Genomic DNA, 24,774 nt, shown 5'->3' with positions numbered 1-24,774 from the left:
GGGGGAAAATTCCTGCCTGATCCCCCAGGAGGCAATCGGATATTCCCTGGTTCAACTACCTCTGGTGTTATTACCACTGGCTGTTAGTATCCAGTTATATTTTGTGCATATAGGAACGTATCCAGCTTTCTTTTTAAAACAATCTATAGAGCTGGCCAGAACTAGTTCTTGAGGGAGTCTATTCCACAGCTTTTACTGTGAAGAAGCCTTTCCATATGTGAAGGCTAAATCTTTTCCTCCAGATGTAAAGAGTGCCACCTTGTCCTCTAATGACCTGAAAGTGAACAACTCTATACCAAGTTTACTAAATGGTCCACTTAATACTTGGTGATCATATGCCCCTTAATCACCTCTTCTCAAGAGACAAATTCGGTTCAGATAATCTTTCCTCACGGCTGGTTTAGCTACTCAGTGGCTCCCACTTCAGGTAACTGGGTGGATCCCAACAGTGAAGTTAGGATCTCTGCACGGTCTAGACCAGCTGAGTGACATCAGTCGGCGGCAGACTTTAGCCCGTTTGTGGAAACCAGGTTACAGGAGTGCAGAACAAAGTGCACGCCTGTGACCCACAGGAGAAGTAAGGCAAAAAAAAAGAGCTTTGGCCCTACTTTTCCTTTAATATATTGAAGAATATGTTTTATTGATCAATACCGACCTCCCTGAAGAATCCACTTGGAAGCAACTTTTTTGTTGAATGGGCACCTCTGCTGACTACACTTTGGTTCCATTTTGGGGCCCAATCCTTTTGACCATTGCTCACCAGATATTATTGCAACCTAATGCAGTGCAAGCATTTCTGATAAAACCTGACAAGCATCGAGTGCGACCACCTACACTCTGAGTAAATGCTACAAAAAAACTACACTTTTTGTCATACTTTTCACAATTGTACAACTAAGGAGAATCTCTTTTTTGGCTTTTTATCCCTCTTTCTCCTTGTCTCTGCTCATCTGGAGCACCATTGACTCATCTTAATAAAAGGCATGCTCATTTAGGGAGACTAAATTTGGGTATACACGGAGTCATTTTTTTCGTTCAACCGATGGGCTGAATGAGAAAAAAAAAAAATAAAGTCTTTTGCCCCACTATGTTATTGCATTTTTTTTTTGTATAATCTTTTTATTGAGAAAAAAAAAAGTTTTACAAATAAAACAGAAGAATGAAAAACAGTACTTCGATAAGAGACAGGTCAAAACGTGTCCCATAGTCTAGTCACTTCATCTCTAACAATCCACAGTCATCTATAACAATTAGAAATAATCAAGTCACATTACAAATAGAACCGTACATAGTGAAGTAGAGATAGAGTTCTTATATAAAGGCCAATGGGTACCAGCAGGGGGTAATCAAGGTTTAACATAAAACAATGGGCAATTACACAATTAATGACTGTTAATGCTCTATACCCAAATAGATGTAGTAATTCTGGACACTTCAATACAGAGAAACAATAACAAAAAGAGAGAAACATAGCAAAGCCCCAATACAGGGTAGGTGAAACAATTTGGCTCATGGGGCTAAAGTGGTTGTAATGGTAAAGAACAATTACAGCCAGCTCCTCTGTTCGATTAATCTCTCCTACACCGTGCAATTGTTTTTTTCTAAAACGATCCATGTAAATACCCAATCTTTGATCTTTTATGGCCAGTCACGTGACCTCTGGCTGCTCTATTCCTCCGATCTACGGCCTACAGAGAGGGGTTGAGAGCCCCCTCTGACATCAGGAGGGGAGGTCATGTGACCACTGTGAATGGCCAGAGGAGATCAAAGATAAGGTATTTGCAGGTTTAATTTTACAAAAAAAATTTACACAGTGTAGGAGAGATTACTCTAACAGAGGAGCTGGCTGTAATTGATCTTTACTTTTACTGCCAGCCACGAATAGCGGCAGGAGAGGGGGAGACACACACACAGATGAGCTGACAGGCCAGGAGGGAGGGAGAGAGGAGAGCAGCTGGATGACAGAGGCACGTAAGCTGACCACAGTAATCAGGGATCAGCAACCATAATTACTATGATCAGTACACAGGAGGGGGACACAGGAACAGGCAGGATCAACTAGGTTTTTTACAGCTTAGACAGAACAAGCACTTTTTTTAGGGTTACAACCACTTTAAGGTTATTCTAAGGTTTAAGGTTACTCTAGAAGGAAAGAACCCAATAAACTAGTATAGGGTATGCATTAAAACTAGAAAGCATTGCATAGAAAGCAGAGACCAAGATGGCTAAGTGCTATAGTATCGTGACAGTTGGGTCTCCCACCCTGTCTGAATACACTGATCAACACTGCAGCAATGTCTGCAGTGGCTAATAGAATGCTGGTTTGACAGAAGTCAGCCTAACAATCTGTATCTGTCGAACAGACAGGGCTACACACAGTTTAAAATTCAGTCAGCTCCTGCTGAACCAGCTGAATTTTGATATGCGAATACCATGGCTTAAGTTAAAAAAGAAAAAAAAAATTCTACTTACTGTAAAATCTCTTAAAGTCCATCGAGGGACACAAGAGTTTATGGTATTCTTAAATTGGACTTTACTGATGCCTACAGGAAAACATGTTGACACCAGCCCCCGAATAACCCCTCCACCCATCACACCTCAGGTTTGTGAGCAAGCAGAACACATGACCAAGACACAGAGGGTAGGACCTGTATCCCTCAATGAATGTCCTGAAAAAGAAATTACAATGAGTACAAAAACCTTATTTTCTTCACTGTCCATTGAAGGATACAGGAATTTAATAACCATCTACTCATCAAAAACTGGTGGAAACAACATTGCCCAAGTGAGGAATGGTGCAGATTAGCACCACAAACACATTCAAAAAAGACAACTGTATTGGGTCAAACTCAGATTATTAATAAGTAGTGGTGGCAACTACGGTACTACAAAAAATTTAAAAATAAAATTTAAAAAAGGGAGGGCGATGTGAACCAGTCTGTCACCTCATGAGGTCTAAGTCCAACATTTCTTAACCCTTGACTTTAGTGTAAAAAATAAGAGAAAGGACCAAAGAAGTTGCCTGGTCAAACTACTAGAAACTGAGTGAGAAAGCCATTGTTAGGAGATCTCTCACACCATAACATTTCCACAGTTATAAGGAAATATCCCACAAGAGTTTTAGAAAAAGAATTGAAAAATGTACAAACCTGAAAACTATTAAAGGAGAAGGAAAGGTAATCAAACACCCACACGATTAAAAGCAAGGGATGAAGGTGTACTTAAAAGCAACATTGGAAAGTTCATGATCAGAAGAATAGAGAGTTAGTTTTACTGAACATGCAGAAATGTTCATACGATAGACCACACAGTAACCTGCCTTACCAGTAACCAATAAAATGATTTTTAAGGATCAAGTAAACTACCTTTGAGGGTAGTGACATCCTTCTCTGAGAAATGGGGAACAGAAATCGAAGTTGTACTACTAGAAACTTTCACCTAGCCAATGGATTCATAGAGGAAAGGTGAAATCTGTAGCTTAGCTTCAGAAGGACCAGCTATATTTGTAGACCAAGTCCCGCAATGACCTGTGAACTTACACTTTCCCTCATAGGGGATTTCTGGGGCAGGGTCTAAGTCAGTCCTGCTGCCGACTGTCCAGGGGAATACCGGACTTTCCAGCGATGGACATTTCTCTCAGAGGAAGAGTGGCACTCAAGGGCTGCAAACTAACACTAATGTAGGGATCAAGAAGAGTCTTCCAGCCCAGGAAGTAATCTAAATCGAACTAATATAAATCTAACTAATCTAAACCTAAGATTAGGCTGGAGAATACATCCTCCCAGGGAAGGAAAATGAAACAAACACCCTACTAGAGACCAGCAAAAACTCAGTTTTTGGATCCAAAGAGACCATAGGTCGTGGCCAGAGACTGGAATCCCTAACATGGAGCAAAGTCCGAAAAGAGTTGAGAAGCAGCTGAAGGAGATGCCCGATTTCCAAATCTAGAGCTACAACAGGTGACATGGACACCCAAATGCTGGAAAGGAAAACACAGTTACCCCCTTGTAGAAGTGGTGGTGCACCTTCAAGCATAAGAAGGAGCAGAGGTGTTAAAAACCTCTGGCCTTCAATCCCTATGGTTTGTATAGCAGGAAGGATCAGATTGCACGCATGCTACTACCTCTGTAGTAGATTAAAATGGGGTTGTTAAGCCCGACCACTAATCTCCTTGGCCAAGGAAGAAGCATACTCCAACCTCCAGTGTCTGATGTTCCATGGATGTGTTATTATTCCAGGCACGCAGCCACAGTGCCCTGCACATGTGAAGGGACATCGCCATCATGCAAGAAACCATCTTAGATGCTTGCACCATGCCATCACAGCTAAAGCGCAAGGCTCCAAATGTTTTCCCAAATGCTTAGTGAAAGAGGACCCATGTCTGTGGTAACTAGCATCTACAGAAGTGAGACCACCATGAAATATGTCCTGTGACATCCTGGGAAAAGAACATTTCCAGTCCTCAAAATCTGAGTCATCTGCAGGTGGCTCAAAAACAGGAAGGGGGGACTCAGCCTTGCCTGACCGAGCTGAAGATGATGCTGAAGAAGACAAGTCTATAACATGAGTCGCAGGTTTAAGATTATATGTGCTTGTTCCTTCTGGGAACAGTAGAAGAGCATAGACTGAGGTCACTCAATTCAGTGGGACTATCTTGTGTGTGCCTTATGTACTCAAACCCAAGTAGCTGGGTAGTAGCCGAGTTGCAGTTTGCCAAAGGTATCAAAGCCATTTGAGGTGAGCAGTGGAATGAGACTGGAAACTGTTATTCACATGGTGCTTCAGGAACAGGAGCAGCCGCAGGACATCGCTTCCTCCAGGCTAAAAAGAAATGGCAGTTGCAGGAAATTTGAAAAAAGGTGCCCAATAGTATCAAATGCAAGGTAACTCCCAGTGCTTTGGCCTGACTGGCCTTACTCATTATGAGAGTCCTTCGAGACAGGGTCACACCAGAGGCTGTGCCAGGGCTCTGGACCAAAAAAGTGCTCTGCTGCTAATACAAAAAGGTCTAGAAAACACTACAATGCTGAGCTAAAGGTTACATTGCAGGCTAGCTTTACAATCTTCCTGTCCAACAGGTCAGAGTAATGCCTCCAAAGCTTTTGCTGAGGATACGCTGATCCAGACAGCTACTATGTCAAGACGAATTCAAGCAGTGGTGTAGAAATGAATGAAGTTCTTTAAACAAAATAAAAAGATAGTTCTACTTTCTTTTAGCAGAGTTTAAAGGGGCTGTAAAGAGAGAATTTTTTTTTAATCTTAATGCATTCCATATATCTGTGTGCAGCACCCCCCTCAGCCACCTGAGCCCCCTCTCTATCCAGGCGATGTCCACGAGTCCCTCGGTCGTCCGGGACCTCCCTCCTGATTAGCTGAGACACAGCAGCGGTACAATTGGCTCACACTGCTGTCAAAGTCCGTTAGCCCAGTTGTCATCAACCCTGTCCTCGGGGCCCACTAACAGGCCAGGTTTGCAAGATAACTGAAATGCATCACATGTGATATAATTTGCTGCTCAGTGATTGCAGTATTCTAGTCTGCATCTCCTCAAGGTAATTCATAAAACCTGGCCTGTTAGTGGGCCCTGAGGACAGGGTTGATGACCACTGCGTTAGCCCATCAGGAGAGAGAGGGAGCAGGGCCGAGCCACAGCTTCGTATCTGAATGGACACACGGACCTGCGGCTCAGCTCGGCTGCCCCCATAGCAAGCTGCTTGCTGTAGAGGCACTCGACAGGAGGGAGGGGCCAGGAGCAGCGAAAAGGGACCCAAGAAGTGGAGGATCCAGGCTGCTCTGTGCAAATTCACTGCATAGAGCAGGTAAGTATAACATGTTTGTTATTTATAAAAAATAAAAAACACACTTTACAAGCACTTTAAAGCTTTTAGCATCCACAACACTACAGCACTTAGACAAACCCTGGTACCCTTGTTACATCAATCCAGGAACGTTCCATTAAAACAAAATCATTTAGAGTAGATAAAGACAGACAGGACATACCTTTGCCTTTTCACTAGGTTCACTAGTTGTGCCGTATGGGGTATTGTGCAATTCTTTGGAGACCACACACAAAAATTCTGCCTGGTCTTCGTTTCCATAATTATAGGAAGAACCAATGTTGACCAGCTGAAAAGAATATTAACAAAATCAGCCTGAATATACTTATTAGAAATTGAGTACAGTATTATCAAAAGTAGACATACAGCATGAAGCAAAACAGCTTAAGAAAAACACTTAACTGAGCATTTACCCTGACTGTATTATACAGACTTAAACGTGTACTTACTGTGTGTTTCAACATCTACTATGAAAAAAGCATCAATTGTCTATCTTTTCATAACAAGGAGACTAATGTCTTTGCGGTCATCTCAACCATAATAAATAAAGCCCTTTGTCAACAAGGTCCCACCCCAACCTGTGGGTCTTTTTGTGTGGTGTGACCCCCCCCCCCCCCCCAAACAAAACACATTTGCTGCATCTCTAATGAGGTTTCAGAAAAAAAAATACTTTCCATAAGAATAAACGGTACTAAATGCAAACACACACTGCAACTTAACCCATGTGTACATAGCCTACAATTTACAAAGGATGGACTGCTTTAAAAAAAAAAAACTCTGCTATGAAGCGCCAATCTTTACTATAATCTAGCCATACACCAAGACTGGTGGGGGGGGCTTTTTAAGAGATTGTATTAAAAAAGGCAGATGTGCCCATCACACAGTAGGTTTTGGGATTGATACTCAACAATTTCCCCAATCAGTGATATCATTCTGGGGGCAGATAGGCCAAAACTGAGCACTCCACGCAGGCGATCATAGCAGACCACTTAAAATTTCCTGTAATATCTTTCCACAATAAATGTGACAAATCTATGCAAGAGTCCGAATGCTAGTATTTCAATGACTACATTTTTATTTATGGTTACGATTCCATTAATAATCATCCTGTTTTACAAAAAGACTGACAGGTAACTTAAATTCCTAGTGATACAATGTCCCAATTGTTTAAAAAATGCACATATTAAATTGAACAGTTCCCAAGTACACGTCATTTAGCTTTGGTTTGGCAAATAAAGTCCCCTGGCAGATCTTCATCATGCCAAAGCTTTCTCCAATACCAAAAAAGTGTCAGAGCCCTAATAAATATAAAAAAAATACATTTTAACAAAACTTATTACATACACACACACACACACACACACACACACACACCTTGTTAATGAATTCTACTGAATAAACTCAGGCTGAACCCTTGGATAATTTTTCCATCTAACCCAGGAAAGTCTAAAACTCTAAAAGGTCTGCCAGGGTTGTTTAAACTTCAGAACAATGAGTGTATTGACAGGTAAACATGAGGATACCTAGAGATTCTAAAGGGGAATAAAACATCTGGGAAAGATGGAAATGCCTCATGTTTGCAAAGGCTCAACAACGTAATTAGAAGGACAACATACACTTCATTCAAGCAACTCTTTCATATTTGAAAACAAATGTTCATTTACTCTCCTAATTGGTCATTGTTTTTAAACTGGCAAGAGCTCACAAAGGACATTTAAAGAAACATACTGTTACAGGACAGTCTAATCCAGAGAAGGAGAAATAAGTGTCATTTTAACTTTAATATTGTATCAAACAAAATCGTGATATTGTTGAGTACAATGTTGGAAAGGATTCTCAATGGGTACTTTAAAAGTTCTATGTATAAAACATGATGATATATGAAAAGACATAATCCGCATGAAACAGCATATTGATCTTAAAAGGATCTATTAAGTTTACCATAGTTACGGTTGTTTGTTTGTAATCATTATTTTAGAAATGTGTGCTTTATAATGTAGCCATACCCAAATAAGAGTTTATGGTGTGGGAATTGTATGTATATCATGCCATCAGTGTTGCCAACCACCCAAAAGTGAAATTTACTGACAGGATGCCAAAATTTACAAACGGCACCAATTTAAGAAAAAGTAGCCAAATTGGCCATTTTCAGTGCTAAACAGTGCAAATATCAATACTTAAACTATAAACTTGTAGCTAGTGCTATTAGCACTATGTTTAAGTGAAACAAAAGTCAAAAACCATATTTATCCATTTACATCAAGGTCAGTTTAACCTCTTGCCGACCAGCCACCGTCATATGGCAGAAGGCCGTCTCTCCTGCACAAATCACTATACCTGTATAGTGGCTCACGCAGGCGGGCGCACACAGCCGGCTGCACGCTCTGCGGGAACGTACCTTTGGGTCAAGCGGACTTGATATCCGCCGATGACCCGCGATCGCCTAGTACAGAGGCAAAACAGGGATCTGCCAGTGTAAACAAGCAGAGCCCCGTTCTGACAGGGGACATGTCAGAAAACTTCTGTTCCCAGTGATCGGGAACAGTGATATCTGTCAGGCCAGTGAGCCCACCCCCTACAGTTAGAACACACCTAGGGAACATGCTTAAACCCTTGATCGCCCCGTTAACCCCTTCCCTGCCAGTGTCATTTTTACATTGATCTGTGCACTTTTATAGCACTGATCAATGTAATAATGTCACTGGTCCCCAAAAAGTGTCATTTGGGGTCAGATTTGTCCGCCGCAATGTCGCAGTCCCGCTAAAAATCTGAGATCACCGCCATTACTAGTAAAAACAATAATAAAAAAAAAAAAGTCCCTAAGGCTCCATTCACACTAGCGCGTTTTTTGATGCATTTTGCAGAAATGCACGGGAATTTTTTAACATGGGTTCCTATGGAACATGTTCACATCAATGCCTTTTTGTTTCTCTGCATTTTTGGAAAGGGTCAGGGACTTTTTTTCATGCAAAATGCAGCATTTTGCATGTAATAGAATTCGATGGACAAGCATCAAAAACGCAAGTGCACCGTTTTTGCAGCGTTTTTGCCGTTTTTTTTTTTATATTTTTTTTAATTTTTTTTTTAGACTGAAAAAAAAAAAAAAAAAAAAACGCAAAACGCAAATCGCGGCAAAAACGCCGCAAAAACGCTGCTCAAAAATGTGGCAAGCATGAAAAAAAACCTCCAAAAACGCTCAAAAGCAACATGCATAGGTGTGAATCGAGCCTTAATCTATCCCATAGTTTGTAGACGCAATAACTTTTGTGCAAACCAATCAACATACGCCTATTGCGTTTTTTTTTCTACTAAAAATATGTAGAAGAATATATATCGGCCTAAACTGATGAATAAATGTTTTTTTTTAGATTTTTTTTTTTTTTTTGGCTATGTATTATAGCAAAAAGTAAAAAAAAAAGTTTTTTTTTTTTTTTCAAAATTGTTGCTTTTTTTTGTTTATAGCGCAAAAAATAAAAACCGCAGAGGTGATCAAATACCACCAATGCTGAAGGGGAATGCTAAAGATCATGATCTAAGGGGGAACTCTGATGTAAGGGGGGGGGCTCTGGTGACCAGAGACCACCTTATATAAGAGTTCATTGCGTTCCCCTTTACATCAAAGATCCCTTTTACATCAGGGTCCACAGAGTTCCCCCTTGCACTGTAACAGGGAATCCTGCAAACTGATGTAAAGGGGAATTGCTGGGAACTCTGGTATAAGGTGGTCTCTGCTCATGATGTCTCACCAGAGACCACCTACCACCTTCCGCTCTCTGCCTGGGCTGGCCTTGAGCTCTGCCTTTGACTGTCACAGTGGCACAGCCAGTGTGCCTGGCCTGGTGCCTGGCCTGATGCCTGCCTGAAATGAGCTGTTGAGAGCGACTAGTCACTGCAATTATTTAAATTTAATAGTTTCCCAATTTCCACCGTTACATAGTAGGTGAGGTTGAAAAAAGACACAAGTCCATCAAGTCCATGAGTGGGCACGAGTCTTGTTAAACTCCCTTCTGCGAAAAAGTTTTATCCCTATTGTGGGGTCACCAGTATGGTATTTGTATATTGAAATCATATCCCCTCTCAAGCGTTTCTTCTCCAGAGAGAATAAGTTCAGTGCTCGCAACCTTTCCTCATAACCAATATCCTCCAGCTTTGTTGCCCTTCTTTGTACTCGCTCCATTTCCAGTACATCCTTCCTGAGGACTGGTACCCAGAACTGGACAGCATACTCTAGGTGCGCCTGGACCAGAGTCTTGTAGAGTGGGAAAATTATCGTTTTATCTCTGGAGTTGATCTCCTTTTTAATGCATGCCAATATTCTGTTTGCTTTGTTAGCAGCAGCTTGGCATTGCATGCCATTGCTGAGCCCATCATCTACTAGGACCCCCAGGACCTTTTCCATCCTAGCTTCCCCCAGTGTATAGAATGCATTCATATTTTTGCCACCCAAATGCACTATTTTACTACATTGAACCTCATTTGCCATGTAGTTGCCCAGCCCATTAATTTTTTCAGATCTTTTTGCAAGGTTTCCACATCCTGCGGAGAAGTTATTGCCCCGCTTAGCATTGTCCGCAAATACAGAGATGAACTATTTACCCCATCCGACAAGTCGTTTATGAACAAATTAAATAGGATTGGTCCCAGCACAGAACCCTGGGGGACCCCACTACCTACCCCTGACCATTCCGAGTACTCCCCATTTATCACCATCCTCTGAACTCGCCCTTGTAGCCAGTTTTCAATCCAGGTACTCACCCTATGGTCCATGCCAACGGGCCTTATTTTGTACAGTAAACATTCATGGGGAACTGTGTCAAATGCTTTTGCAAAATCCAGATACACCACGTCTACGGGCCTTCCTTTATCCACCAGCCGCCTGCTGGGATTGCCTGCCTGTCTGTCTCTGAGTCATTCACTCTGTCGCTGAGTGACCGACATTGTGCATTCGCCAGAGTGTGCTTGCACCGCTGGCCAGGGCCTGGTGCGTGTCCGTTTGGAGCCGGGGGTCCAAGTTCACACTGTTTTTTCTGGGTCTTCCTCTCAATCACACACGCCAGACACCTGCACTGACTGTTCACTCCATGAGGCTCCTCCGTCTGGCCTTTTGACTTCCATGACCTTAAAACCGCGGATGGGGCTTGCCTTGTTGTAGCAAATAGGCACACCGACTCCGCTTGCACACGCCCTCTGTCAGACCCGCCTCCCTGGCCGAATGCAGGGTAAAAATCTTCTCGGGGATTTCAGGAACTTCGCATGCGCAGTTCCGACCCAAGACGATCGCAGCCATTTTTTACTGGCACTTTTCTCCTGCTATGGGCTTTTACGGGCAGAAGAAAAAGTGCTTCCCATAAAATTATGGGCAGTTGGCAACACTGCATGCCATCTGTGTAGTTAGAAGTTTCCATTTAATTACTGATACTTAAACAGAGTAATGATCACAAAATAGAAAACACCAGACTCTTAAAAAAAAAAAAAAAAAAAAAAAAAAAAAAAAAAACAGTCCTATAAACAGATTTATTATATAATTGTAATTCCTTCCCCCTGAAAAACCAAAATAGACTATTCGGGTCTTATGGCGCCATCTGGTGGTCACATGAGTCAATACGTAGTTAAACACAGGGCTGATGATTACAATGCCCCACCAAGCATAGAGGAGGTTACAACTTGAGGGCCAGGTTTATGAATGTATTCTCTGCCACTCAGTAAAATAGCCTGTCAGGCGACAGAAAGGAATCACATCATTTGAAGGACACTCATCACAACATCAAGACAGACACACAACCATTATCTAGAGATCGCATCATCTGGGAGACTTCACCATCAGATAACCCACCTCACTGAAGCCAGGGCACACAGCTCCAGCCTAGCTAGATGTCATTCTGGGGAAGACCAACACCACCTATTAGTCAGCAGCCATCTTAGAATAATCTGGCCAATAGCCATAAAAGGATAACTATAGTTTCACATACATTATTAATTTTCTGTGTGCAATTATTTTATGCTAGCAGATTTGCTACCCCATCACATAGCCTAACACCTGGAAATGTGGTCATTTTAATTGGCTGTATTAGCATAAACTTTAGACGGACTTCACTCGGAAATCTGACTGCAGCGGGTTCACGGGTCAAGTTAGTCAAAAGCAAATGATTATCTGCTAAATTATATAACAAGTTAAGATATCTACAATTGGAGAAATTAAATATTTAGTTTAATCCAAAACATATACCAAGGATTTGGCAATTCATTGTAAATTATATAGTGTCTGTGTCAACCTATTGATCAAACTGTTAGTGGTGTTTGTAAGTGAAATATTGTAAATAGATATTAATTTATGTTTAAAAATCTCAGTCTATACTTACACTGATCTTATCGTGTTCTTTAAAGATCTTTGCATGGCAGAAAACCTCAGAATAATGAAGTCAGTTAAAATTATATTTGTATTGGAGGCACTGTGGTTCGGTCCATTTAGCTGACTAAATCAATCATTCAGGCATTCCCTGACAAGTTTATCTAGGAATAGCCAGAAACCTTGAGAGCAACTCACCACAAGAAAGGTCTGCATGGAGGCAGATACATGCTTCACATCCATAATCTCTTGCCTACCAGTATTTTTTCAAGCAATACATCTTTTTAAATATACAGTGCCTTGAAAAAGTATTCATACCACTTGAAATTTTCCGCATTTTTTCATGTTACAATCAAAAACATAAATTAATTTTATTGGGATTTTATGTGATAGACCAACATAAATTGGCACATAATTGTGAAGTGGAAGGATAATGATAAATGGTTTAACATTTTTTACAAATAAATATCTGAAAAGTGTGGCATGCATTTGTAGTCAGCTCCCTTGAGTCAATACTTTGTAGAACCACCTTTTCGCTGCATATACAGTTGCAAGTCTTTTTGGGTATGTTTCTACCAGCTTTGCACATCTAGAGAGTGAAATTTTTGCCCATTCTTCTTCGCAAAATAGCTCAAGCTGTCAGATTGGATGGAGAACTTCTGTGAACAGAAATTTTCAAGTCTTGCCACAGATTCTCAATTGGAATTAGTTCTGGACTTTGACTGGGCTATTCTAATATATGAATATGCTTTGGTGTAAACCATTCCATTGTAGGTCTGGCTGTATATGTTTAGGGTCGTTGTCCTGCTGGAAGGTGAACCTCCACCCCAGTCTCAAGTCTTCTGCAGACTACAGGTTTTCTTCTAAGATTGCCCTATATTTGGCTCCATCCATCTTCCTATCAACTCTGACCAGTTTCCCTGTCCCTGTTGAAAAAAAGCTTCTCCACAACATGATGCTGCCACCACCACACTTCACAGTGGGGATGGTATGTTTGGGGTGATGTGCAGTTTTCTGCCACACATAGCGTTTTGCTTTTTGCCCAAAAAGTTCAATTTTGGTCTCATCTGACCAGAGCACCTTCTTGTTCCATGTTTTCTGTGTCCCCCACATGGCTTCTTGCAAACTGCAAATAGGACTTCTTATGGCTTTCTTTCAACAATGGCTTTCTTCTTGCCACTGTTCCATGAAGGCCAGATTTGTGGAGTGCACGATTAATAGTTGTCCTTTGGACAAATTCTCCCACCTGAGCTGTGGATCTCTGCAGCGCCTCCAGAGATACCATGACCTCTTGGCTGCTTCTCTGATTAATGCTCTCCTTGCCTGGAATGTCAGTTTAGGTGGACGACCATGACTTGGTAGGTTTGCAGTTGTGCCATACTCTTTCCATTTTCGGATGATGGATTGAATAGCGCTCTGTGAGATGTTCAAAGCTTGGGACATTTTTTTTTTTTTTTTGATAACCTAACCCTACTTTAAAAGTCTCCAAAACTGTATCCCTGACCTGTCTGGTGTGTTCCCTGGCTTTCATGACCCTGTTTGGTCACTAAGGTTCTCTAACAAACCTCTGAGGGCTTCACAAAACAGCTACATTTATCCTGAGATTAAAGTATACACAACTGAGCTCTATTTACTAATTAGGTGACTTCTGAAGGCAATTGGTTGCACTAGATTTTAGTTAGGGGTATCAGAGTAAAGATATTTGTAAAACATTTTGAAAACCATTTATCATTTTCTTTCCACTTCACAATTATGTGCCACTTAGTAGAAAACAAAGGAGGAGGATACCTTAGATTCATCCAAAATAGGTTTTTAGGGGGATATGGAGGGGGTGCAATGACCGACCAAGAGTTGCCTACTTTGGTTATTATACCTCTAATATCACAAGTACCCTTTGTGGGCTGACTCGACGATACTTGGTCAGCAGCCGAACAAAGGTTGTTCAATGGACCATATGACACATATGAGAGAGAGGGGGGAAGAGGGGGACCAAGAGAGAGCCCCCCTGAAAAGATGGTCCGCTCAAGAACAGGCTATTGTGAACCTAAATAATTTTATTGTGTCAAATTAATTACAGTACAACTATCCAAAAAACCATGTATTAAAAATAGGGCAGGAGTCCTATTATGTGCAGGTGGCCACCATTAACATTCCACATTCATCCATCACTCATGCACTCGTACCCTTATAAATCATGTCAAAAGAGACCCGGGTCTATACAGTTTTCTCAAAGTTCCTGAACAGGATAAACTATGCGAATACTGAGCCTACGGTCTTGTCTCAATAAAGTGCAGGTGCTGGTGATTAATGAGAATCCATTCAGATGTAATCCCGATAAACCAGGTAAAAGTACATATGTCAAAACGGCAATATGGGGAACTGAAAAGTCCCAGTTTGGTCAATTTAGTAGCGGCAACACAAAGGGCTGTTTAACATCTTTAACACAAATTGCAGCACCCATTGACCATGGGTTCTGTATAAACAATAGCAACTGCACAACAAGCCACTTTATCATTTTTTACAAGGCAATTGTAATTGAATATCTAAACTTAGTCATATACATAAGCCGGTTAGACTGAATCTTTATTTACTCACTATTACCAAAGGTCTGTTTGAATTTGTAACTTATAGGTATGCATGAGTGTGTTTGCACAAATTGGTGAATACTAATTATGGTTAGGCTCTGGTGTCCAGGTGCTGGCTATAATGACAGGATATTGAACACTGGCTGTAATGCTATTTAAACATCCAGCTACTGGCACCACTTTAGCTCTGAAGAAGCTTGGAAACAAGCGAAACGCGTAAGCGTCTAACCCATGTGCAGGTGGAACATAGACCTCCACACATCAATGAGAAAAAAATCCCCTTGATTGTATGTGAATATCCCGATCGGATCTTGGACATCGGGTTGAGCCTTGCGGCGGATACTGAGACTGAGCGCTCTTTCCCACCACCTGACAGATCAAGCGCGGAACGCCTGAACATCTGAACCCTGTGTCTCCCCGTACATCCCCTCGGAGAAGATCCGGAAGCGAAAGTCCATTCCGGCAGCAGACAAACACACCGCGTGAACGCTCTCCCACATTAGTGCGGCCATCAGCAATCCTCTTGGGCTTCATCACCCCTTCACTGAAGACGCCAAATGGTGAGCTAAACTGTACTCCAGTATATAGGAGGTACTTTGTTTATGGCTATTCACCGTCTACCTTCTCCGTACAAGATGTTAAACAGCCCTTTGTGTTGCCGCTACTAAATTGACCAAACTGGGACTTTTCAGTTCCCCATATTGCCGTTTTGACATATGTACTTTTACCTGGTTTATCGGGATTACATCTGAATGGATTCTCATTAATCACCAGCACCTGCACTTTATTGAGACAAGACCGTAGGCTCAGTATTCGCATAGTTTATCCTGTTCAGGAACTTTGAGAAAACTGTATAGACCCGGGTCTCTTTTGACATGATTTATAAGGGTACGAGTGCATGAGTGATGGATGAATGTGGAATGTTAATGGTGGCCATCTGCACATAATAGGACTCCTGCCCTATTTTTAATACATGTTTTTTTGGATAGTTGTACTGTAATTAATTTGACACAATAAAATTATTTAGGTTCACAATAGCCTGTTCTTGAGCGGACCATCTTTTCAGGGGGGCTCTCTTGGCCCCCCTCCTCCCCCCTCTCTCTCATATGTGCCACTTAGTGTTGGTCTATCGCATAAAATCCCAATAAATACATTCACGTTTTTGGGTGTAAAAATGACAAACGGGGGAAAATTTCAAGGGATATAAATACTTTTTCAAGGCACTGTATGTATAAAACCCTCCCAATTGATCAATTTGTGGGCATACTACAGTACAGAGCAATTTGTCTGAGTTGTTTCATAGTAAGTATCATTTAGCGGTTTGCAAAATGAATTGCTGGATGCTTTTTTAAAAGAGATACTGACATGACAGTAAAATAGAGTGTTCTAAACACCTCAAGCCTAAGCGATATTTCTCATACAATGTCAAAATGGTTTCCATGGGTGTGTAAACCTGACAAGAACACCAATGTGACAAGCTGCAAATACCTTAAACTATCAATAGGTTTCTATACAACAAATGCAAAAATTAGGGCCAGAGATTGCCCTTTTTCCCTTAGGTGGGTTGTAACCGGAAACTGACATAAGCGTTCAGCTTTCCATATCAAACCGACTCATGTGCTGTAATAGATAGTAGGAAGGTGTAAACTGCACCCTTGAGATTTTGTTAAAGGATAATCTGCATTTTTGACAAAATGCAACTTAGCCTATAGCAGGAGAGTTTTAAGTACAGCTAGAGAAATCCTTTAAAAAGTTTCTCATTCATTTATTAAAAGGTATTGTATTTATTACAATTAAAAAATAGCCAAGCAGGCAAGCAATGCTTTCAGGCAGTGATTTTCATTCAGAAATAAAATACAGGAGAAAGTGGAGGGGGTGCCATAACCAAGCACAGTAGGAGACTGGGATCTGCAACACAACATGCTGGCCCTAACGGCATTCTGCTCACAATTAACAGTTAGTTGGCAAGGCCATGCATGTGTACATGAAGGGTACAGAAGAGGAGAGAATATAGAGCTGTGTGCAGTACAGGACACACCTCACCGCTGAATTTCTGGAGGATGGTCTCCTCCTCTTTTACTTCCCTTGAAACAATGAGCAGAAACTCTGACTGACGATCCCGCCTGCATCCATACATGGAACCTATGCTGACAAACTGCAACCACAGCAAATACATAGTAACCATGCTGGAAAACAAATGCCTAGCCAAACAAGCAGTCAAGAGAAAAATGAAAGTGTCTAGACATTGGCTGAAATTCCTACCCTGTCATTCTATTCACTACAACATACCAAGGAACTCTCTACAAAAAAAAAAAAAAAAAAAAAAAATATTGATTTTGGGCAACCCTAAAACTAGAGATCTTTCTCCCCCAACTTCTCCTCCTCTCCAGCACTGAAGCCTCAGAATGGCTCTTTGGCTTTCAATGAATTAGGGAGCATTGGATGCCCATGTTCCCCACTGGGCACTTGTTTTTTCCACAAATACCCTAGGTGGAATGGAAGGAAGCAGCATGTGGTTGGGGAACATTAGCACTAACACCTCTTGGGGGTGCTGGATACCTTTCTGAGGCTGTAGCAATGGGTGGAGGAGAAGCAGGAGACATGAGAGGCAGAATAAACAGGCTGCTGGAGAGGAGAGCTTACATTATTCTTCTATTGCAAGAAAAGTTCATTTTCAAATCTTTAGACATCCAACAAGGGTTTACAAGTTGTATGCCATTAACCCACCTTTCAGCTGAAATCACTTAGATCCCATTCAGATCTTGGTGGTGTGGTCAAGTGCTTTAAAACACACATTTCACAGCATGCTGCAAGAAGGCATTTACCACAATGTACTGCCATTATTTGGAAGGCACTCTTAATGCACTTTTACTGCAGCGCACCAAAACATACGTCATGCTTTGTGCTGCTCATTCTCACATTAGCAGGCAGTATTACTTATGGTTTTGCTTAACAGCTTAACAGTAAATTTAGTGTAAGAACTGTTGCTTGTTCTAAAATAGGGCAGGCTGTTCATACAGCTAATCTGCATGGCCAGAATGATTAGAAAATGCCAAACACGGCCTATAGCCCATTAAAAGCAGTAATAGTCTATTACAAAAATATATGTACATTCCCAAATATTTTTCTATACTTTTAGGAGTAAAATAACATTTGATATGCCTCAGTTGCACAATGCAGTCAGCTCCTAAGAGATGTTGTGGGCTGACAACCCATGTAACTTAAAGAGGAGTTCCACCCAGGGGGCCGGTTAAACAAAAAAAAAATTTAAAAGTCAGCAGCTACAAATACTGCAGCTGCTGACTTTTAATTGGACACTTACCTGTCCCTGGGTCCAGCGATGCGGGGGATCGAAGCCCCGCTCGTCTCCCCCTCCGTTCAGCGGTGCCGGCATGGCAACTGTGGGCGCCGGGCTGTGGCTTCACAGCCTGGCACCCACTGCGCATGCGCGAGCGGCGCCGCATGTCATGATTGGCCTCTCAGTCACCTGGGACCCGTAATGGGTCCCAGATGATTGACAGGAGGGAGGGAGCAGAGCGGAGCCCTTCCTGTGCCGAGGGGAAGTGATGTCACCAGCCCAGGCAGTGGAAGGGGCAGACTACGAGGGACCCCCTAGCAACAGGCATTTGGAGGTGAGTAAAAAAAAAAAAAAAAAAAATATCCAAATTTTTTTTGTTTTTTTTTTTAGGATTTTTTATGTATTTTTGTTTTTTTGGGTGGAACCCCACTTTAAGGTGTTAATGGCGTCAGCCCTGCCAAGTTGACCTGTGCCTAAACTATTTCAACCATTTCTACTCTCCTATCTCCTAATACACTAATAATCCTGCAGTCCCCAGATAAGAACCAGAAGGGCTAATTGAACTTCTTTAAACTTGCCATTCATGGATTGAACTTTGTGAGGTTCAGCAGGGACTGGCTGAATTTCGATCCATCTATGACAATTCCCATTCCATAGAAGTTCATCTAAGGATCGACAGAACGAGCTTGTTGGAAACTTTTCCTTCAAATCAATTGGCTGTGGGGCTGATCAGTGTATCCTGACAGCAGAGCAGTCCCTGGTGTCAGAATAAAAGAACACAGCAGGGAGGATTTCTCCATCCACCCCACTTGTGTGGATCAGCTGATCCGTGTATATGGCAAGTCTTCAATGAAACAGATGAAGTGTTCAGAGGGCACAGGGCAGCTCTGAATTTGACACAATCAGGTGGTTTTTTTTGCACCCATTGAACAGATAACAAGATCCCTTCAATTGTTTATGTAAAAGGAGAAGCTCGCCTTTGGGCGCATGTTACATGTTCTACCTGTTTCTAGGGCGAAACATGTAACATGTGACAGCGGGTCGAGGATCTTCTCCCAGCACACGCTGTCACTATTTGAAAGGAGCATGGCAGAGTTCTGTGAATGAATGAAATACAAGTGCTAACATCCTTTGTGGCTTACAGATTGTAGTTCCAAAAGAGTGCTCTAGGTAGTTCATTGAGTCTTCCTGTCATTGTGCCCTTTCAAGCAGACAGTTTACACTGACAGTCTGCAGGAGCCCTGCATGGCATCCATGATCTGCTGATCATGAGTGCAATGCTTTCCAGGCTCCTACAAAAAGGAATCGTAAATGCACATTTTTTTATCTGCAAAAAATGTGCATTTATTTTTTTTCAAAAAAAGTGAACTTATCCTTTAAGCAGACCAGAAGGTAGCAAACAACAAGAGGCCATAATACTCCACATGAATGTCAGTTCCACTTAATTTTGTAAAACAAAAATATAGTTTGTCAAAAGCAAGCAGTTCACGGTAAATCATATGCCATTGCATTTACTTTTAAAAGGAACAACTATAAAAACAAATGAAACATTTACTACTCTCATGGCTTACCTGCTCAAACTTCCAGCCATCAGACATCGTTGAGACCATCTGAGTGAGCTCTTCCTCCTGACACTGCAGCACTCTGTAAACATGTTTAACTGGCACCTTGCAGTGAACAGAAAAACGTTGAATAGTTATTAAAATAATAATTATTTGCCAGCTATACTCCCTTATGTGGGAGACAGACAAAAGCTATAAAAGGTATAAAATGTATAGTAGCACAGTTACCACATTCATTCTAAATACTGGACAGGAATGCCTTCACTGGAACAGGCAACGTGTAATTTAAAAAGGATACTAACACATTTTAAACATTAATTAGTAAATCTAGTGCAAATCTAAGAAACTGCAAGCTCCCACTTACCTTATCACAGAGATCGGCAGCACTGGGATAGTGATTGCGCAGAAAGGTTTCACCTTGTTCTTTGTGTTGGTCCAGTATTCTCTTCTGCAATTCCTGCTGTCATTCTGATTATTACCCCAGCCTGACTTCTGATATTTATAACATTCCGATAACCCTACCTGCCTGACGGTCATGCTGAGCTCTGACGATAATGCATCTGCCACCAGGGACTGAAAAGCAGCTCACCATATAATTTTTGGCCTCTAAAACTAGTAAAGTCAAGATGCACTATAATGCACAAATATCCAAAAGATTATCAGAGTATGCAACCCACCACCAATAAAAGTTGTGGAAAATCATACATTTCTCCTGAATTAGCAAACATCCAGTTATATAAAGACAAGAAGCATGCTTGCAAAAGTCAAATGCCACCAGCAAATATTAAGTCCAATCTGTGGCAGATTTCTCTTAAGAGGGCAGTAGAGCAGCAGCTGCACTGCCTGCCAAATGCAGCCTCTTGTATAAATTTAAAACTGTACCTTGGTAGTTCATTGCAAACTACAGCCGCCAGCCGCAAAGGGCGACAGTACCTGTAGTTCATTCATTCACTGAACTCTTTGAATAAATGAGGCAGCCATACGGGCAGAGCCCATCGTGGCCACGCTCTTTTCTGAATAGTGATAGCAGGTGTGGGAAGAATATCCTCAGCCTGTTGTAACGAGGGGCGGGGGGGGGGGGTCCTGAGAGGAATCTGGGGGAGAGCAGGCATATCCTGAACATGTTACGCCCTAAATATGGGTGTAACATGTTCACAAAGATGAACTTATCCTTTGAGCATTTTCAACTGGGTTGTGCTAGGAGAATATACCTATTTTGTATTTGACTACTAGTACGATTGGAGGCAGTAACAATTAAGATAAATGAGCATTGCACCTACTCCAGTGGTGGAATGGTGGTGCATTGGAGTATTTGGCACTGAAGCACATCATTGCTTAATTGATCTCTGGTGAAGATTTATGCATTGAAAGTCAAAGTGAACACTCATTTGTTACAGACATCTGATTTTTTTTCTTTAGAGACGTTTTTTCTAAAACCCCATATATAGCACAAATATGTTTTTATTTTTTGTATACTCTGTTTTGATGCACAGTGGATGATATAATTTATTCAGATTTTTTTTTTCCACAATTTGATGTCGATTTAAGTGAATGATTATTCTAATAAGTATATATAACACATATCCATGTTGATTTACATTTAAAAGGAGCCGCACAAGAATTTAGTACACTTTTTTTAGTCTTATTAGTGAGTACACTTGTTTGGTGATTGCAGCAGTCCCACTCCACAAACTTAATGTATAGTTCCTTTAGCAGAGCTAAACTTCTACCTTGACATACATTTGTAAAACGTGAGGTTTATCCATAGGTCCCTAACGAAGTCCAATGCAAAAAAGGTCTAAGGGATGTCACCATGTTGTGCTGCGCCATTCTTTAGATCTCATCCTATCATGCTGAGCCACTACTTTTAAATGAGCTTTGAATAATATATGTTGCACTATACAAATGTGAGTTTCTGCAGTTCTAATATACAATATTTGTTAGTCTTTCACTACTGCAAGTCTTTTTGTATTTATGCTAGATGTTTGCTATTGCGAAGAAACATTTCTACAACCTAATGAAAGTGAAGTGCAATACTCTGGATCTTCTTTTGAATTCATGTGAGTGAATTTGTCCTTCATAATTTTAGTGGTTAAAAAATACAGTATACAGTGTCCTACTTTTCAAGCAATGGTGGTATTGGATGTGTGCTTCTGCAATGATTTGGCAGTGGATTAGGATTCATTTTGATACACCTGGACTCCACTTTCATGTTTGCATTTTTGATAAAATTTGATCCACGCCTCGAGGAAGCCACGGAAAGTAGGTGGGACAAAACACATGGGCGTCAGGGGGACAACCCCTAAAGCATGGACCCTAGCCTTGGTTGTTTGGAGTGCAAGGAAACAAGCTGGAGATATACCAAGTCAGCCATGGCTGGGCCTTTACCGCTATACAACTGCAGGACAGCGACTTCTCCCTTAGTATGTACAGCAATTCAGAGGAATAATGGAAAGGGACTGCCAGTGGTGAGAAATTGCATACTATCCTAATTCCATTAGTCATTAGGCGTGTTGGTTACATCAGCTGCACATTGGAACTTTACATTGAGCTGGCATCTGCATGCAGGCTGGACCTACTGCAATTAAAGTGATTGCAAAGGCAGGTGGTTTTCTTTAATCTATGCATTAAGATAGAAAGCCTTCTGTGTGCAGCAGAACTCCCCCATACTCACCTGAGCCCCATCTAGTTCCAGCGATGTTGTAGGATTGTCTCGGCTGCCCGGGACTCCCCCTCAGGAGAGAAAGTGGTGAGGCCGGGCCACGGCTCCGTGTCTGAATTGACAGAGAGCTGTGGCTCGGGTGCCCCCATAGCAAGCTGCTTGCTGTGGGGACACTCAACAGGAGGGAGGGGCCAGTAGAGCCGGAGAGGGACCCGAGAAGAGGAGGATCCAGGCTGCTCTGTGCAGATCCACTGCACAGGGCATGTAAATAACACAGATTTTTTTTTTTTTTTGAGTTAAAAATAAAGACTTTACAATCACTTAAAGGATGTGGAGCCTGATACACATGATTACCAGAGGATAAGCATAGATCTCACCAAGGACCGTAATACAGTGTCAGAATACAGTGTCAGTCCTATAGGACTATGTTCCAAGCGCAATCTGGGTTACACATTTATCAGCTGTATTACTTGTGGAGTAGTCACTTTTATTCACACTACAAGCTGCTATTACATTGTACATCTCGAAGAGACTTATCCATCATTAGTCCCAGCAAGGTGTCCTTTCCAACATAAGTTCTGGGTTTTTTTTAAGGGAAGGGTGTTACAGGGAGTTTAGGAGGGTGAGCCAACATCACGGATCACGGGGAGGGAACGAGGAAGGGTTTTCTTTATATGTGTGTGTGTACACATACATACAATATTATATAAATATATATATATATATATATATATATATATATATATATATATATATATATATATATATATATATATATACACACACACATACATACATACACAGTACACCCCTCACATTTTTGTAAATATTTTATTATATCTTTTCATGGAACACTGAGGAAATGACACTTTGCTATAATGTAAAGTAGTGAGTGTACAGCTTGTATAACAGTGTAAATTTGCTGTCCCCTCAAAATAACTCAACATACAGCCATTAATGTCTAAACCACTGGCAACAAAAGTGAGTAAAAGTAGTGAAAGTGTCCAAATTGGGCGCAAAGTGTTAATATTTTGTGTGGCCACCATTATTTTCAAGCACTGCCTTAAACCTCTTGGGCATGGCATTCACCAGAGCTTCACAGATTGCCACTGGAGTCTTTTTCCACTCCTCAATGATGACATCATGGAGCTGGTGGATGTTAGAGACCTTGCACTCCTCCACCTTCCGTTTGAGGATGCCCCACAGATGCTCAATAGGGAAACAGAAGTTGGAGGAGCGCAAGGTCTCTAACATCCACCAGCTCCGTGACGTATTCATGGAGGAGAGGACATTTTCACTTAGGGGTGTACTCACTTTTGTTATCAGCAGTTTGGACATTTATCGCTTTGTGTTGAGTTATTTTGAGGGGACAGCAAATTTACTGTTATACAAGCTGTACACTCACTACTTTACATTGTAGCAAAGTGTCATTTCTTCAGCGTTATAATAGGAAGTTTGGGACTTTGAGTGAGGCCAAGATAGACATAGTGGAGGTAGGTGAAATAGAAGTACACATTTATTTTCATAAAAATCATGAAACATGTCAATAACAGAAACCACATAGGTGAAAAAACATTGTAGTAAATATAATTTCATGTTTGTTCACACACACTATTGTAAGTGTGCGTGCAATACAGGCAACTAGGATACATCCAGGTATTGTAGCCGAGCGCCCCATAGTGGTCTAGATTGATCAGTAAATACATTCTGATGAGTATATAATGGTACAGAAAGCATGTAAACAGCACTTGCAGATAAACAGTGAGACCATAATAAATTACATAATTAAATTGAAAGGTAAATAATAAAATCGAGATATAAGGAGACATCCCGAAATGCCCAAAGTAGGTGGTTGAATGAGGGCTTATGTCTGCATCCCAAAAATTATCCGACGCATTTCGTGTGTATCACACTCATCAGGGGCGGGTGCTAATAAGATATCATAAATTCCTGTAGAAATGCAGGGAAAAGCTATTGATCTGATCTTATAAGTCTTCACTTGCACTGGCAAAAGAGTACAACATCTTTCAAGGTCCTTTTTATGGCTGTCATTTAATTGTCCTCTTGCAATAGGCCCCACAGTGTGAATAACGTTTTCCTGGCAATTGATACCCGCAAGTAATTTTAGCTTGTCCCGTAGGGCAGCCTCCCAGCGTACGACATTCAGCCATGAGATAAGGCCCTGATGCTCGGTGTATACACCCATCCACTCCACCTCCTCCAAGAAGACTCGAGTTTGCAGCATTGACGATTGCATCTACTTCAAGTTGGGTAATGTCTCCTTTGTAAAGCGACAGTTTGCCACACAAGCTGTTTATTTTTTGATTGTCGTCATCTTCTGCTGGTGTGTCTCCATATTGGTTCAGCCATGTTGGAATATCATTCAGTGGAATGTAATCTCTGAGCAGCTCTTGGCGCCTCTCATCTTGTGACATTTTAAACAGTCGCTCTTTCTCCTCTTCCCAGGGCCTTTTCTTCTTGTTG

General features: G+C 41.4%; 2 protein-coding genes across 5 annotated transcripts in view; both read right to left on the bottom strand.

Moving 5' to 3' along the window:
• LOC141148913 (BTB/POZ domain-containing protein KCTD5-like) overlaps positions 1 to 24,774 on the bottom strand; it is a 121,106-nt gene that overhangs the window by 39,475 nt on the left and 56,857 nt on the right. For 2 of the 4 annotated variants that reach the window (XM_073636778.1, XM_073636780.1), the window contains exons 4-6: positions 19,638 to 19,733; positions 16,807 to 16,923; positions 6,001 to 6,126 (exon numbers count right to left, since the gene is read on the bottom strand). In XM_073636778.1, the coding sequence (XP_073492879.1) occupies positions 6,001 to 6,126; positions 16,807 to 16,923; positions 19,638 to 19,733 (339 nt within the window). The remainder of the gene's footprint in view (positions 1 to 6,000; positions 6,127 to 16,806; positions 16,924 to 19,637; positions 19,734 to 24,774) is intronic. The other 2 variants (XM_073636781.1, XM_073636782.1) reach the window with 1 other exon arrangement.
• LOC141147677 (ADP-ribose glycohydrolase MACROD2-like) overlaps positions 24,140 to 24,774 on the bottom strand; it is a 910-nt gene continuing 275 nt past the window's right edge. The window contains 2 exon segments of the mRNA XM_073634889.1: positions 24,140 to 24,383; positions 24,385 to 24,774. The exon segment at positions 24,385 to 24,774 is cut by the window's right edge and continues 275 nt beyond it. Of these exon segments, the coding sequence (XP_073490990.1) occupies positions 24,155 to 24,383; positions 24,385 to 24,774 (619 nt within the window). The 3' untranslated portion in view covers positions 24,140 to 24,154.

This window comes from Aquarana catesbeiana, linkage group LG06, assembly GCF_042186555.1.
Source record: "Aquarana catesbeiana isolate 2022-GZ linkage group LG06, ASM4218655v1, whole genome shotgun sequence".
NCBI lineage: Eukaryota > Metazoa > Chordata > Amphibia > Anura > Ranidae > Aquarana > Aquarana catesbeiana.
This window is presented reverse-complemented; position numbering and strand designations above follow the sequence as displayed.